At 42.5% G+C, this 14669-nt stretch overlaps 1 protein-coding gene across 1 annotated transcript in view; it reads right to left on the bottom strand.

The window, feature by feature from the left end:
* The window catches only part of PPP2R3B (protein phosphatase 2 regulatory subunit B''beta), a 62297-nt gene that overhangs the window by 7731 nt on the left and 39897 nt on the right, over positions 1–14669 (bottom strand). Inside the window, exons 6-12 of the mRNA XM_009902605.2 lie at positions 12242–12328; positions 11653–11809; positions 9636–9684; positions 4555–4644; positions 3355–3530; positions 357–475; positions 166–272 (exon numbers count right to left, since the gene is read on the bottom strand). Coding sequence (XP_009900907.2) covers positions 166–272; positions 357–475; positions 3355–3530; positions 4555–4644; positions 9636–9684; positions 11653–11809; positions 12242–12328 — 785 coding nt within the window. The remainder of the gene's footprint in view (positions 1–165; positions 273–356; positions 476–3354; positions 3531–4554; positions 4645–9635; positions 9685–11652; positions 11810–12241; positions 12329–14669) is intronic.

Here is a 14669-nt window from a genome sequence, read left to right as displayed (position 1 = left end):
CCGAACTGTCAGGGAATGTTAGACACAGGAATGGTTCTTCCTTTCTCACCTGAGGGTAAAACACGACAAAGAGCAACGACCTACAAAAACAGCACCAAGGGTAATAGTGATGGAGAGGCTCCACATTAGAGAGGACTTGTACCAACTCTCCTGCTACATTCTTACCCGTCATTCCACTGGTCACTTGCTGCCTCTTCTGCTACCAAGATATCGTACTCTTCAGCAGCATACTTCTCCCAGTCAGAGAGCTCTTGGCTTTCCCCTTCACCATCCTAAATGATCACATTGCAAGTTATACATAAACATATTTATCATTAAGCTCACAGCTAAGAAGTCTTTTAAAGCTTCATACTCACCCGCAGCATAGAAAACTGATCCTTCTGCTCATGGTCAAGGTATTTTTCAATGTTGAAAAATGTATCAAAAAACACATTTGTCAACTTACATTGCTTCAAATCATGCAGAGTAATTTTTCCTGTAAAGAGGATTGTGAGAAAAGACAATTAGAGTTGAAATGATCCTTTCTCCAGAGGAGGAATGCTACTCAGAAGTCGTCATTACGCTCAAGAACATTTGCTGCTCGTGCTCGGCGCAGTGGGTGAGAAGTGAACAGATGAAATACAGATGTGCCCTTCAAAGTGGACAAAACTTGGAAATTTGTGGTTTGGATTTGTAACTTGATATAGCTGTCATCCTACTGTCCTTCCATATGTAGGAGTGAGATGCAGTCTACCTTGCTCAGCTAGCTATTAAAAAATCATTTAAGGTAATTGCCTAAGCTTCCTCGAGAAACTTGTGCCATTTAAGATGTGCTTGGGTAGCAGGTAGGAACCTCCTCGGGCAGAGGCCCTTTTTCTTCTCTGACTTGAAAAGGAAAAAAAAACCCAAACCAACATGACAAAGCTGACAGTTACTATGCTCCCTACAGATGCACTTTTCATACAGACTAGTTTTCCACACATGTCCAGCCTGATCAATACTCACTGCTTTGAGAGGAAAGCTAAATGCTCAGAGGTGGTGTTTGTTCGTTTTTTTTCTTATAAAGTGATACTTTAAAGGCCCAAATCCATGGATCTGTTAAAATGTTAGAAGTATTTGTCAAGTCAGTCTGAAATGTTGCCTTATTTAAAAGGCTGAATATTCAGCTCCTGCAGAAAGACTGAAAAATACCAGACATACAGGCAAGGACAGATGGCTGTCCTTAAAACTCCCCCTTTACTGCTTCACCTGAAATAGGGCCAATCTCCAGTTGCTCACTGCAGATGTGGAAAAGTTCAATTAAAAGCCAAAGTTAGAAAAGTACTTCCTCAGCATGCTCCCCAGCCTCTAACCAAACATAACTTAAGGAGAACAGAGGAGATGCAAAATCTGAAAGATATTTGGAAGTGGTTGCCATACATGTTTCTGTCACCGTGTGAACTGCCTTAGTGTATTCTGCCTGGCTTAAGAGCTGATGCTCCAGAATGACACAAATCCCTCATGGCACCTGTGTCCTATCTGTCAGACCCACACAGATGCCTGATGTATTGGGCCATCTCAAGTGGCAGCAACCAAATTATTTGAGTCCTAGTTATATAAGCTCCCAGTTTTAAGTTAGACACCTATATTTGGTCTGTCGATTTGCTCTCCAATTTCCACCTATTGCAATGGGAGCTTCAACACCTAACACTCGTGTGCATGCCTACCATTGTCTCTCAAAGACCAACAGAAAAAATAGTAATAAAAAACCCCCAGAAACTGAGATAATTCAGGCCTCTGAATTTGCTGTTTGGCACACAGTATCCTGTAGCATACTCTAGCACAGTTTGGCCGTTACTGTAAGAAAGGACCCTCTTTTGTTTCATACCTGTCAAGTGAAATGTCATTTTATGCTGCTAGTTTTTGTATTAGAAAAAACAATGGAAGAGTTTCTTCTTAATCTACCTTTTAAATGTCACTCAGTTTTTATGAAAAAACCCTCAACCCTCCACAACTGGCATTCATTTTTCCTGCTCTAAATAACTCTCATCTTGGCTGTGTTTCACAGCCTCCTTTTATCATCTTCATGGCACAGAACAGATACATCAATCTTGTTGCATTTGAAATGCAGAACAGAAACATTATTGAAATAGTCTGCCTTTCAGAAGCATAATGTTCAAGACTGGAAGGGAACCCCTGTGTTCAAGAGGCTATTGTAGACAACCATACAGCTTAAGTGTGCTCCTCAGAGCTTGCTTCACTTATTAAATGCTCCTCACCCCCCAGAGATTATACAACAATGGTTGATGACTTCACCCCACTGATACTTAGTACTGAATGTCCCTAATGCTCCTTTTTCATTTACAGGTTTTGTTTTAATCTGCTTTTAGAATGTGTTTTCACCCAACAAATACATTTTAACTTGGTTTAAATAAGAACATGAAACAGGAAGTTCTGGTTTTGAGCTATTTCAAGTCCCTCAGCGTTCAAAACACTGTATCTCAATAGAAGACAAATGCCCTTGAAAAGTAAAATCAAGTTTCTTGTAATGTAAATATTTTCAATGCCAGAAAGAAGGTGGGCAATAAGCAAGGCTATTACTAACTGATCCAGTAACCATCATTGTACAGACACTAGCAGAAACACAGTCCACACAAGTGACAATATTCAAGTAGGAAAAACTGCTTCATCCAGAAGCTTCTAAATGTGAAGCACCAGACAAACATTACAGTTGCTAAATGAAAACATTAAATACGGCATCCAAATGTTTTTAGTATTGAGCAGCACGTGAAGGCCTAATACAAAGCGACTGTCATGCTTACTTCCAAAGTTTGTTTGAGGTGTAAAATGTAAACTGAAGTTTGAACTGCTCAAGATCATATGGCTCACATGCAGGAGAGTAGAATGCAGGTCTGTGAAGGTTCAGATGTGTATAGAAACCAGCCAAAACCCAAGAACTAATTAGTATTCAGTTATTTTGAAACCACCTGACATGAATTTTCTAAGAGTCTCTTAGGCTTCTAACCTAAAATAAGACATTACTAATCCAGAGAGACAAACACTGTTTAGAAACTGTTCCCTGAAGAATTCTCTGGAACAGAGAAGAGGTGAGTGAGCAGAACAGTCAGCCAGAGAGTGACAAGATTTCCTTGCAGATTAGACCCGGCTACAAGCCCAAATAAAAACCTACAAGGCATTTTAAAGCAGCATATTACATTTCAGTATGAAAACGAATGCCTGCCATTGGAAGACCATTTGATGTATAACCTGCAGCAGATTTTAGAGAAGAGACAACCTAAAGGCATATTCTTTGCAAGATCACCTGAGCGCTTTCGAGGGTGCACTAATTTCTAATCCAGAGAAACAGAAACTACAGGTGGGAGAGGACTTTATTACCTTCATATTGTGGCTTCACGAGATCCAGCATCTGGCACAAACAGTCTTCAAATGGCAAAGGTTCTATGGCCATGTTATCTAATTTCTGGCATTGTTCTTCATAGAAGTACTCCAGTTCGTACATAGACAAAGCACCGTCTCCGTCAAGATCCATGCAGCGAAACCAGTATTCAATGCTGAAATGCAGTGAAACCATAGCAAAGAACTGTTCACACAGACTTACTGCAGAATCTCAAGAAGTTATGTTACCTGTTTTAAAGACTACACTACTTAGAGATGCAAAACTAGACTTCAGAAGACCACATTCTATAATGGCACAGCGAGAGGCTGTTCACAAGAGCCTGCAGTGACAGGGCAAGGGGCAATGGCTTCAAACTAGAGAAGAGCAGATTTAGAGTGGATATTAGGAACAACTTCTTTACTATGAGGGTGGTGGAACACTGGAATGGGTTGCCCGGGGAGGTGGCTGAGGCCCCATTCCTGGACATATTCATAGTGGGGCTCGACAGGGCTCTAGGCAGCCTGATCTAGTTGAGGATGTCCCTGCTTAAGGCAGAAGGGGTTGGACTAGATGACCTTTAGAGGTCCCTTCCAACCCAGACCATTCTGTGATTCTAGGGCTCTATAGAAAGTAATTAAGCACCACCTATTGGGGTTAAGAGTTTCTGGTATTTGCCATGCCCCACACTGCTGAACTTACAGACACACTTGTAAATGGAGTGGGTGAAGGAAGACAGGACTAACACATGGTTTTACACAAAAACCTCACAGAAACCAATGAAAAAAATGAATTTGGCATCAAAATTCAAATTCCTTCTTTTATACTGAACCAGCCAGTAACATGTCACACAATAGATTTCTTATCGGTATCTTACAGCTAATGCTAGCTGTGTAGTTTCCTGAAGTCACTAGCATCACAAAACAAATGCAATATCCTTTATCTATGACCCTGTCTGTAAGTAGGCCATTCACAGCACATGGAACAGAAACATTTAATTAGTCTCTTAAAAGTCTCATTAAAACAGGCTTCTACTGCAGCAATAACAGTAGACACTGATAAATAAGAATGATGCAACAAACTGGTGCCAGTTTAGCTTCTTCCATCAGAGTTCCAGCTGAGCATCAGCAGTCTCCATTTAGCAACTGGAAAAACAATAAAAATCAGTCTTTATTTCCACTAAAACAAAAATTCATTCCTACCTAGTGGGTGTCTTCTTGTCTTCTTCAGATATCAAAAACCAGACAAAATCAGCATAGCTGATTTTCCCATCCTTTTGTGCTTTTCTACCTCTTCAAGGACAACAAAGGGGGAAAAAGAGAAGAGAATTCACTTTAAAACACCTAGCTTTTATTAACCAAAAATGAAATACTATTTTCCTTGGTGCTATTAACTGCTTATTTACTCCTATACACTGTGGGGTTCATAAGGTGACTTGTCAAAGACTGCTTTGATTCACTCGGGGTAAGGAGCTCAAGTGCTCTGCTATGTTCTTACTGTAGCAAATAAAGAGGAAGGGAGCAACTGAAAGACAAAAGTCAACAAGGACTCATACAGCTTCCCTTTCTGGGATGCAATACCACTGAAGAGATATATTAAAAAATTAAATACATTGTATACAAATAAATGGTGGTGGTGAATGGTGCCACATCCAGCTGGCGGCCAGTCACCAGTGGCATCCCCCAGGGATCAGTGCTGGGCCCCATCCTCTTTAACATCTTCATTGATGATATGGATGAGGGGCTTGAGACAGTCATCAGCAAATTTGCAGATGACACCAAGTTGGGAGCAGATGTTGGTCAGTTAGAGGGCGGAAAGGCTCTGCAGAGGGACCTTGACCAACTGGACAGATGGGCACAGTCCAATGGGATGGCATTTAACAAGTCCAAGTGCCGGGTGCTGCACTTTGGCCACAACAACCCCATGCAGAGCTACAGGCTGGGGTCGGAGTGGCTGGAGAGCTGCCAAACAGAGAGGGACCTGGGGGTGCTGACTGACAGCTGCCCAAACATGAGCCAGCAGGGTGCCCAGGTGGCATCCTGGCCTGTATTAGGCATAGTGTGGCCAGCAGGAGCAGGGAGGTCATTGTGCCCCTCTACTCTGCATTGGTTAGGCCACACCTTGAGTACTGTGTCCAGTTCTGGGCCCCTCAGTTTAGGAAGGACATTGAGACACTTGAATGTGTCCAGAGAAGGGCAACAAGGCTGGTGAGAGGCCTTGAGCACAAGCCCTATGAAGAGAGGCTGAGGGAGCTGGGATTGTTTAGCCTGGAGAAGAGAAGGATCAGGGGAGACCTCATTGCCCTCTACAACTACCTGAAAGGTGGTTGTAGACAGGAAGGGGTTGGTCTCTTCTCCCAGGCAACCAGCACCAGAACAAGGGGACACAGTCTCAAGCTGCACCAGGGGAAGTTCAGGCTTGAGGTGAGGAGAAAGTTCTTCATAGAGAGAGTCATTTTTCATTGCAATGGGCTGTCCAGGGAGGTGGTGGAGTCGCCGTCCCTGGAGGTGTTCAAGAAGGGATTGGATGTGGCACTTGGTGCCATGGTCTAGTCATGAGGTCTTTGGTGACAGGTTGGACTCAATCTTTGAGGTCTCTTCCAACCTTGGTGATACTGTGAAATGTGATTTTTCATCATTTGTATTGAGGTGGAAGAAATAAGTGCTTGAAGCTGTACAGAACTCCATGAAATAAAAACGTTTGGCAAGTGTTCATGGCAAGAACATAATTGTCTGTTTCTGCTCTCATACCACAGAATGCAGCATCCAAATGCATTCTAAACACACATGGTCAACCAATCAGTGAAAACTCAGGTAGGCAGCTCCTAGACATCCTAAAAGTCAACTTTCCCTGTTTTATCCTCAAGATGTCTAGAAAAACATGGGATATGTTTTACCTTGACAAAAAACCTGGCATAAATGAGTAAGCACAAGACACAAGCCTGCCAAGTGCCATTTCTTTCATTTCAGCTTTTGTTATTCCTGTTTATCAGCTGCTTTCCAGCTGCTGATATTGTACTAGCAAAACATTAAAAAACTAGTAAAATGCTACAAGTAGGAAGTCAACAGAATAGAGGAAGTCAATCTCAGTGGGAAAAAAATGAAGAATTACTGTCAAAACCATGCTCTAACCCCACTGGAAGCATTTCTGTAAATTTGTTGATGCAATAAGCAGTGGTTTGTACAAGTCATACTGAAAAACCCAGTTCCCTTTGAAAACTCTACAGGTTTAAGGGATGGAAAACCAACAATGCCAACATTTCTTCTCCTCCTCATGGTCATCCCTGCTAAACAAACAGGGCAACAAATAGGGAGGAGTCAGAAGCTATCCTGCTACAGGAAAGCTACAACATAGTGGCAATCACAGAAACTTGGTGGGATGAATCCTGTGACTAGAGTGTGGCTAGTGATGGCTACAAGCTGTTCAGAAGGGACAGGAGAGGAAGAAGGCCTGGGGGTATTGTCACTAAAGAACATCCATGAGCAGGTTGAACACTTATGGGTAGGCATTAGGGATCAGGACAACACAGGGAGCCTTGTGGCAGGAGTCTACTACAGGTCACATGGTCAAGCAGAGCCTGCTGATGAAGCCTTCTTAATACCAGCTCAAGGAGACATCGTGATCACAGGCTCTCATCCTGCTGGGGGATTTTAACCACCATGACATCTGCTGGAAAAGCAGCATGGCTGGCTGTAGGCAGTCCAGGAGGCTCCTAGAGCACCTAGATGACAGCTTCTTAAGAAATTAACAGCCCTACCCACGGGGATGCAATGTTGGACATGTTGGTCACAAATGCAAGTGAGGTCATCAGGGGTGTCAAAGCTGAAGGCAGCCTGGGCTGCAGTGGTCACGCACTAGTGCAGTTCCCTGTCTTAAGGGCTATGAAGCCCATAAGAAGCAGAGTTAGGACTCTAAATTTTAGGAAAGCAAACTTCCAGCTCTTCAAGGAGTTAGTAAATAGGACCCCATGGGAAATGGCCCTTAGGGACAAGGGAGCAGAACAGAGCTGGCAGATCTTTAAGGATGCTTTCTATAGAGTACAAAAGGTCTCAAATCCCACATGTAAGAAACTGGGCAAGGATGGCAAGAGACCACCATGGCCAAGTCATGACCTGCAGGTCAAACTAAAGGGCAAGCTGGGACTGCACAGGAAATGGAAGGAGGGACAGGCACCCTAGGAAGAGTGCAGGGATGCTGCCTGGTTGTATAGGGTCAAGAAGGCCAAGGCACAGCTAGAACTGAACTTGGCAAGGATGTAAAGAAAACCAAGAAAGGCTTCTACAGGCACATTAACCAGAAAAGGAAGGTTAAAGAGAGTGTACCCCACCTGAGGAGCAACAGTGGGGAACTAGGAACAATGGATAAGCAGAAGGCTGAGATTCTCAACAACTTTTTTGCCTCAGTCTTCACTGGTAACCCCTCTCCTCATGGCTCTCATGTTGATGGCCCATCAGATGGAGACCAGGGAGACAAAGTCCCACTGTAACTGAAGACAAGGTGCGTGATCAGCTGAGGACCCTGAAGATACAAGTCTGGAACTGAGGGTATCCAAGCCTGGGATGAAATGCATCCCAGAGTCCTGAGGGAATTAGCTGATGTAGTAGCCAAGCCACTCTCCATGATATTTGAAAAGTCCTGTCAGTCAGGTGAGGTCCCTGGGGACTGGAAGAAAGGAGACATCACACCCATTTTTCAAAAGGGTAGAAAGAAGGGCCCTGGGAACTACCAAGTGGTCAGCCTCACCTCCATACCTGAGAAGATCATGGAACAGATCCTCCTAGATGCCATGCTGAAGCACATGGAGGACAGGGAGGTGATTCAAGACAGCCAGCATGGCTTTACTAGGGGAAAATTCTGCCTGACTAACCTAGTGGCTTTCTGTGATAAAGTGACTATGTCAGTAGATAAGGAATGACCTATGGGTGTGATCTACCTGTACTTCTGCAAGGCCTTTGACACAGCCCCCCACAACATCCTGCTCGACAAGCTGGAGAGATAGGGGTTCGATGGGTGGACTGTTCAGTGGATAAGGAATTGGCTGGATGGTTGCATCCAGAGGGTGGTGCTCAATGGCTTAAAGTCTAGGTGGAGAGCAGTGACAAATGGTGTCCCTCAGGGGTCTGTACTGGGACCTGTTTTATCAGTGATATAGACAGCGGGACCGAGTGCACCGTCAGCAAGTTCACAGATGACACCAAGCTGAGTGGTGTTGTGGACACAGGGACAGGATGTCATCCAGAGGGCGCTGGACAAGCTGGAGAGGTCAGCCCAGGTGAACCTCACAACATTCAACAAGAGCAAGTGCAGGGTCCTGCACCTGCACCAGAACAACCCTCACTATCAATACAGACTGGGTGATGAGGTGTTAGAAAGCAGCCCTGTGGAAAAGGACTTGAGGGTCCTGGTGGGTGAGAAGCTGTACATGAGCAGTGTGAGCTTGCAGCCCAGAAAGCAAATCTCATCCTGGGCTGCATCAAAAGATGCACTGCCAGCAGAGCCAGAGAGGTGATTCTGCCACTTTGCTCTGGTGAGACTTCACCTGGAGTACTGTGTACAGGTCTGGAGCCCTCAATATAGAAAGGTCATGGACCTGATGGAGTGGGTCTAGAGAAGGGCCACAAAAATGATCAGGGGGTTGAGCAGCTCTGCTATGAAGACAGGCTGAGGGAGCTGGGGTTGTTCAGCCTGGAGAAGAGGAGGCCCCAGGGAGACCAAATAGCAGCCTTCCAGCGCCTGAAGGGGGCCTACAAGAAGGATGGAGAGAGACTGTTTATAAAGGCCTGCAGTGACAGGAGAAGGGGCAATGGCTTCAAACTAAAGCAGTGCAAATTTAGACTGAATGTTAGAAACAGGTTCTTTACCATGAGGGTGGTAGAACATGAACAGGTTGCCCAGGGAGGGTTGGGGCCCTATCCCTGGAGATATTCAAAGTGAGGCTTGACAGGGCTCTGGGCAACCTGAGTTGAGGATGCCACTGCTTACTTCAGAGGGGGTTAGACAAGCTGACCTTCAGAGGTCCCTTCCAACTCAGACCAATCTATCATAAACCATACAATATCCCAGGGCAAGCGTTCATATAGGTACAGAATGGAGAGTAAAGAAGTTAGATTGAACCAAAGGTTCCAAGAGCACTCCAGCACTACCAGAGCCGATCCTACAATGCTAAATTTTGATGACATTCACTACTCCATTTCAAAGGGAAAAAAATGTCTTTTCTAGGAATGTCACACAGTTTAACAAGCAAATATTAAATTGGATTGAGAACAGCATACAAAATAAGTACCTTGTAACTGCTCCTGAGAAGATCCGCTCTATCATCCTGCTTGAAATTGCTGTGAAACAAGGTTTAAAATAGTGCCAGTTACATACAAGTTATTTTTGCTTTTTATTGTCTAGTGGAAGAGTTTACTGGAACCATCTTGGATACATGCATCTGTGATAAAGATCAAGTGCAGTGCTCATTAATCCCTTTGAGTCCCCTTGGAGAGGATCACTTTAACACAGAGTCTCCAAAGCACAGCTAGAATCAACCAGCTTTGAATTCAGACTTCGTACAGAAATAGCAGTGTAGTAAAAGTAATGAAATTGGCTGATTAATAAGACAGTATTTACCAGTTCTTTGACAAATAAATCATGTTTTCACGTCCCATTAGATTTTATATGACCTTGGCAAAAAGCCAAAAGAGAATTGGCACATTCATACATAATGAACATACTCAACTGATTCTGACACAGGTCTATTTCTGACATGCTTCTGATCCATGCTTCTATTTTGAAACTATTTCAGGGGTTTTGGAGACATGTCTTAACTGAGCACTACTTCTGTAAAGTATATTCAGCTTATCCTGAAGAATTTGTGGATGGTACTCAAAGCAGCACATGATGCTGCTTCGCAGGGGGAGGTTAGACTCAATGATCTGTGGAGGTCCCTTCCAACCCTTAGCATTCTATAATGCTATGATACTATTCTCACTGGAGAATTGCTCCTCATTGTTCTAGGGCTGCAATATTTTTTCAGCATTGCAGAAATGCTAATAATTAAAGCAGGTTGTTAACTATTCAAATAGTTCATCTGCTTTATGTGTACTTACAGTGTATATGTACTTAGAGTGATGATATCACTGTATTATTCTATTAAGGACACTAGTGCCTTCTTAGTATTTTTCTGTAGAACTGTAGGTCAAGCAGCTTAGTTCAGACATATGTGCTGCTGCTTCCTCTTATCTACTTTTCAAACACTGAAGTTGTTCAACCTTCTCAATGACAGCTAAATGCTTTAATATTTTCTTACTACATATAGGAATGTCATCTAGTCTAACTTTAGGCCAGTGGCAGTATGGAAGGAAGGGACAGATGAAGCTAGATTATCTAGTTTTGACATGCTAAGAATAGAAGTTTAAGACTAAAGTTGGGTTATCACATCCCTTTTATGCTCTTATTTTGTTTAGTTCTCACTTAGCAGCAGCTGTTAAGCTTTAAGCAATATTCCATGGTTTAAAGGATGCAAAACTAAATTGCAAGTGGCACTGTATTAGTTCTGCTTCTTTTCTAGAGTGTACTAACTCAGTACAGCAACCACTCAAATGAAAGCAGCTTTCCCTCCCAGTGTCCTAAAGCATAGTCATACGTCTGCAGGCAACCTTTCAGAAGCAGACCATCAGAATTGTGTTTATTCTTTTTAATGTGGGATAATATTCCATAATCACTCTGTGCTTAAGTAAGCTTTCCCATCCTCAAGGCAAAACTTTTAAGACAGCAATGGACATAAAGCATCCAAATATCCCCAACAGTTCCATACAAACTACAAGAGAAACAGGTGTGTGCGCTAACCTACAAAATCACAGCCAATGTACATTGCCAATACAGAAAATGTAAAGCTGCTGAACAGTATGAAAACAAAAGGTCCTGCCACTGAGCCAGCACAAATGTAAAATAAGCAGAAGTACCTGAATGTGTGCTTGCCTTTTTCAACTCCTGTGGCAAGTCACAAGACAATATGGATCGTGTCCAAGATGACAACCCAGAACTGCCAAGCGCAACCAATATACCAAGTCTTGACATTATTTTTCCTCTACTTCTTTGCCAAGATCAGAGCTCAAATTCAGAATTTCTCTCAAACTTGGTATTGCCAGGCACAAGGCAGCATCACACATGACTCGACCTGCTTTATTTCACTGCGTCAGCAAGATCAGCTATACCAACAGACTTACAAACACTGGCCTTGGCAGTTAACTGCTTCCTCAGCTGAAAGTTTACAGGTCATTTAATACACGTAAACAAAGGTGCTTCATTTGTCATACCATGATCGTTATGTCGCGATAAATCCTTCCGATCGATATAGAGGTCATGGTCCGTATCCAGCTCCCAAAATTTGCAATAGATTACATAAAAATGTTCGTATGAGAAGTACTCTGTCAGCTGGTTGATATCAGCTTCTTCTTCCAATAATGCCACATTCTATTACCAGAAGAATAAATAGAATACATGAAAGAATTTGTAAGACATTTGTTGAACGATCTGGGTTCTCTTAGCCAAGTTAGTATCTAACTGCTATTCCAGTGGAACAATTTTTATTGTCAGAGACTGTGCACACCATGCAGCATGACAGCAAAGACCTCTACGAGAGACAGAACTGATGTGTCCACTGAAGAATGAGGAGAGAATGCTGCTGGACACACATGCATATATAAGTAGCTCTCAACAGAACACAACATTTAAACATGTTCTCGTGTGTAAGGATTAGTGTGACTGAGCCTTCTTTAGTTTTTGGAAAGGGGAAAAAGTGCTACTGACTAGATGCTTAAGCATCTAGTTACTGCAGTGTTTAAACTACTGCAGTGTTTAGACTTCTAGAAACATTTGTCTTGAAAAATCTTAGCTATTATGTACCTGTAAAAAGTTGCTTTTCCTGAGCTCGTTACAGGTTATTTTCCCAGACCAGGATCTATTTACTGTATAAAATATTCTCTGTATAACCTGCAAAAGACAGAAAATGCAAAGGTGATCTTAGGTATGGTAACTAAACATCTCACCAAACATTTATCAAAGAGAATTATTAGCTGAGCTGCATGACAAAACTCCATTCTTTCCCTACTCCTCTTCTTCTTGTTACTTCGCAGGTTTATGCTTCTCTTACATGTCGTATTACCAAACCTTTTCTAAATCTAGATCTAAGCTCACTTTGAGAAGTCTCTTTTTCAGTGCTGCAATACTCATTATCTCACACAGTAAAGTTGCAGAATACTTGTATGCAATCCAAAATGTGCCTATCGGCAATTTCGCTGCCTCCCACTCTTCCAGACCTACGGGATAGCAACTAATAACCCTATTAATATATCCCATTCCTTCAGATTTAAAGACCTATATTTACTACAGTATTTTACTTCATAAATGAACATACAAAAATAGAACTGGGACTATTTACAGATCAGAGAACGCAGCAATGTTGCTGTTGAAGTCTGCAAACACAACAAATCAACATTTGACAGAAATGCTTCCTGCAGGTGCAGAAAAAAATGTTTTTCCCCCATGTAATTTGATCCTATTTAAAGTTACTTGGAAAAACCAACCTGTTATCGGGACTAGAAGCAGTATATAAACATTTCCTAACTGAAGAAAAAGTTTAAAAAATTAAAAATTAATGCAAGAGGACTGCTTGTGCCATGACTGATACTGGGCACAAATCCATTCACAGGTGAATCTGTGAATATCCAACACTTCTGTTCAAATCAGTTTTACAAGTACATTATTTGGGTAAGCTCATGTCTTTGGCATCCTTTGTTTAGTTTTCATTTACAAACGTGAGACATGTTTTTCTGCTTCTTAACTGAATTCAGTATTCACTTCAATTAGTTTGATTTATGTCAATCAGATAGAATAGAATAGAATAAACCAGGTTGGAAGAGACCTTCGAGATCATCATGTCCAACCTATCATCCAGCACCACCCAATCAACTAAACCATGCAACCAAGCATCCTGTCCAGCCTCGCCCTGAACACCCCCAGCGACGGCAACCCCACCACCTCCCCAGGCAGCCCATTCCAGTGGGCAATCACTCTCTCTGTGTAAAACTTCCTCCTAACCTCCAGCCTAAACCTCCCCTGACGCAGCCTGAGACTGTGTATGCCTTTCACCTCAGTCATTCACCACTACCAAAAGCAGACAAAAATCTAAACATGTTATGAAGTATTAACTGCACAAGCCCTACGAGGAGAGGCTGAGGGAGCTGGGATTGTTTAGCCTGGAGAAGAGGAGGCTCAGGGGTGACCTCATTGCTCTCTACAACTATCTGAAAGGTGGTTGTAGCCAGGAAAGGGATGGTCTCTTCTCTCAACCAACCAGCACCAGAACAAAAGGACACAGTCACAAGCTGTGCCAGAGGAAGTTTAGGCTGCAGGTGAGGAGAAAGTTCTTCACAGAGCGAGTTGTTCGCCATTGGAATGTGCTGCCCAGGGAGGTGGTGGAGTCACCATCCCTGGAGGTGTTCAAGAGGGGACTGGATGTGGCACTTGGTGCCATGGTTTAGTCATGAGGTCTGTGGTGACAGGTTGGACTTGATGATCTTTGAGGTCTCTTCCAACCTTGGTGATTCTGTGATTGTACCTGCTAATTAGCAAGACTAAATTTTGCATGTATAGCATTTCATTGGCAGTGCCAGCTAAAGAAACCCCATTTCTTTAGGAACCCTTTCCCCCTAAATAAAACCTCCTCCCAGCTAAAGACTTTATTTTCATCACTTCAGACTTTAAGTTCTGTAAAGTAAGAGCTTAAACAAGCTAATCAATTCTAAGTTACACATAGAACAGTAAACTAATCATATAGTTTTTAAAATAAAGCTGAAACTGAAGCATGCAGTAAGCTCTACAGCTCTTACTTTGAACAAGAACAGTTGGTTCAGTAAGTCCAGAAAGGAGAATAGATTAACCTACTTCTGAAACTTAATTAGCTTAATTCTAATTGTGAGTTTAGGGAAGGCCCTTTTTTGGCTTATACTACAAAGCAATTTCTTCTAAAAAGGTTTTGCCTTAGCTTTGCAACTTAATCCATCTGCATGTCATTATCTCATCTGTTATACATTTAACTGGTCTAAAAATAAAACCAAAATTGAATGTTTGCTCAAGACAACTGGGAACAGACTTAAAAAACATTTTTCTGAAGGAAATCAAATAATTCTATGATTCAAATTGTCAGTGAATTGCTGCCTTTATTATGCGGCATAATGGCTTGCCACAAGGGAGACAAAATGGTGCAACCTGGAGATCAGAGTTTCAAGAATTCATAGCTTGGATATATTTATAACATACTTGCAGATTAAAT

The sequence above is a fragment of the Dryobates pubescens genome, chromosome 10, assembly GCF_014839835.1.
Source record: "Dryobates pubescens isolate bDryPub1 chromosome 10, bDryPub1.pri, whole genome shotgun sequence".
Classification (NCBI taxonomy): Eukaryota; Metazoa; Chordata; class Aves; order Piciformes; family Picidae; genus Dryobates; species Dryobates pubescens.
Note: the sequence above shows the minus strand (reverse complement) of the source record. Positions and strands in the feature narration are given on the sequence as shown.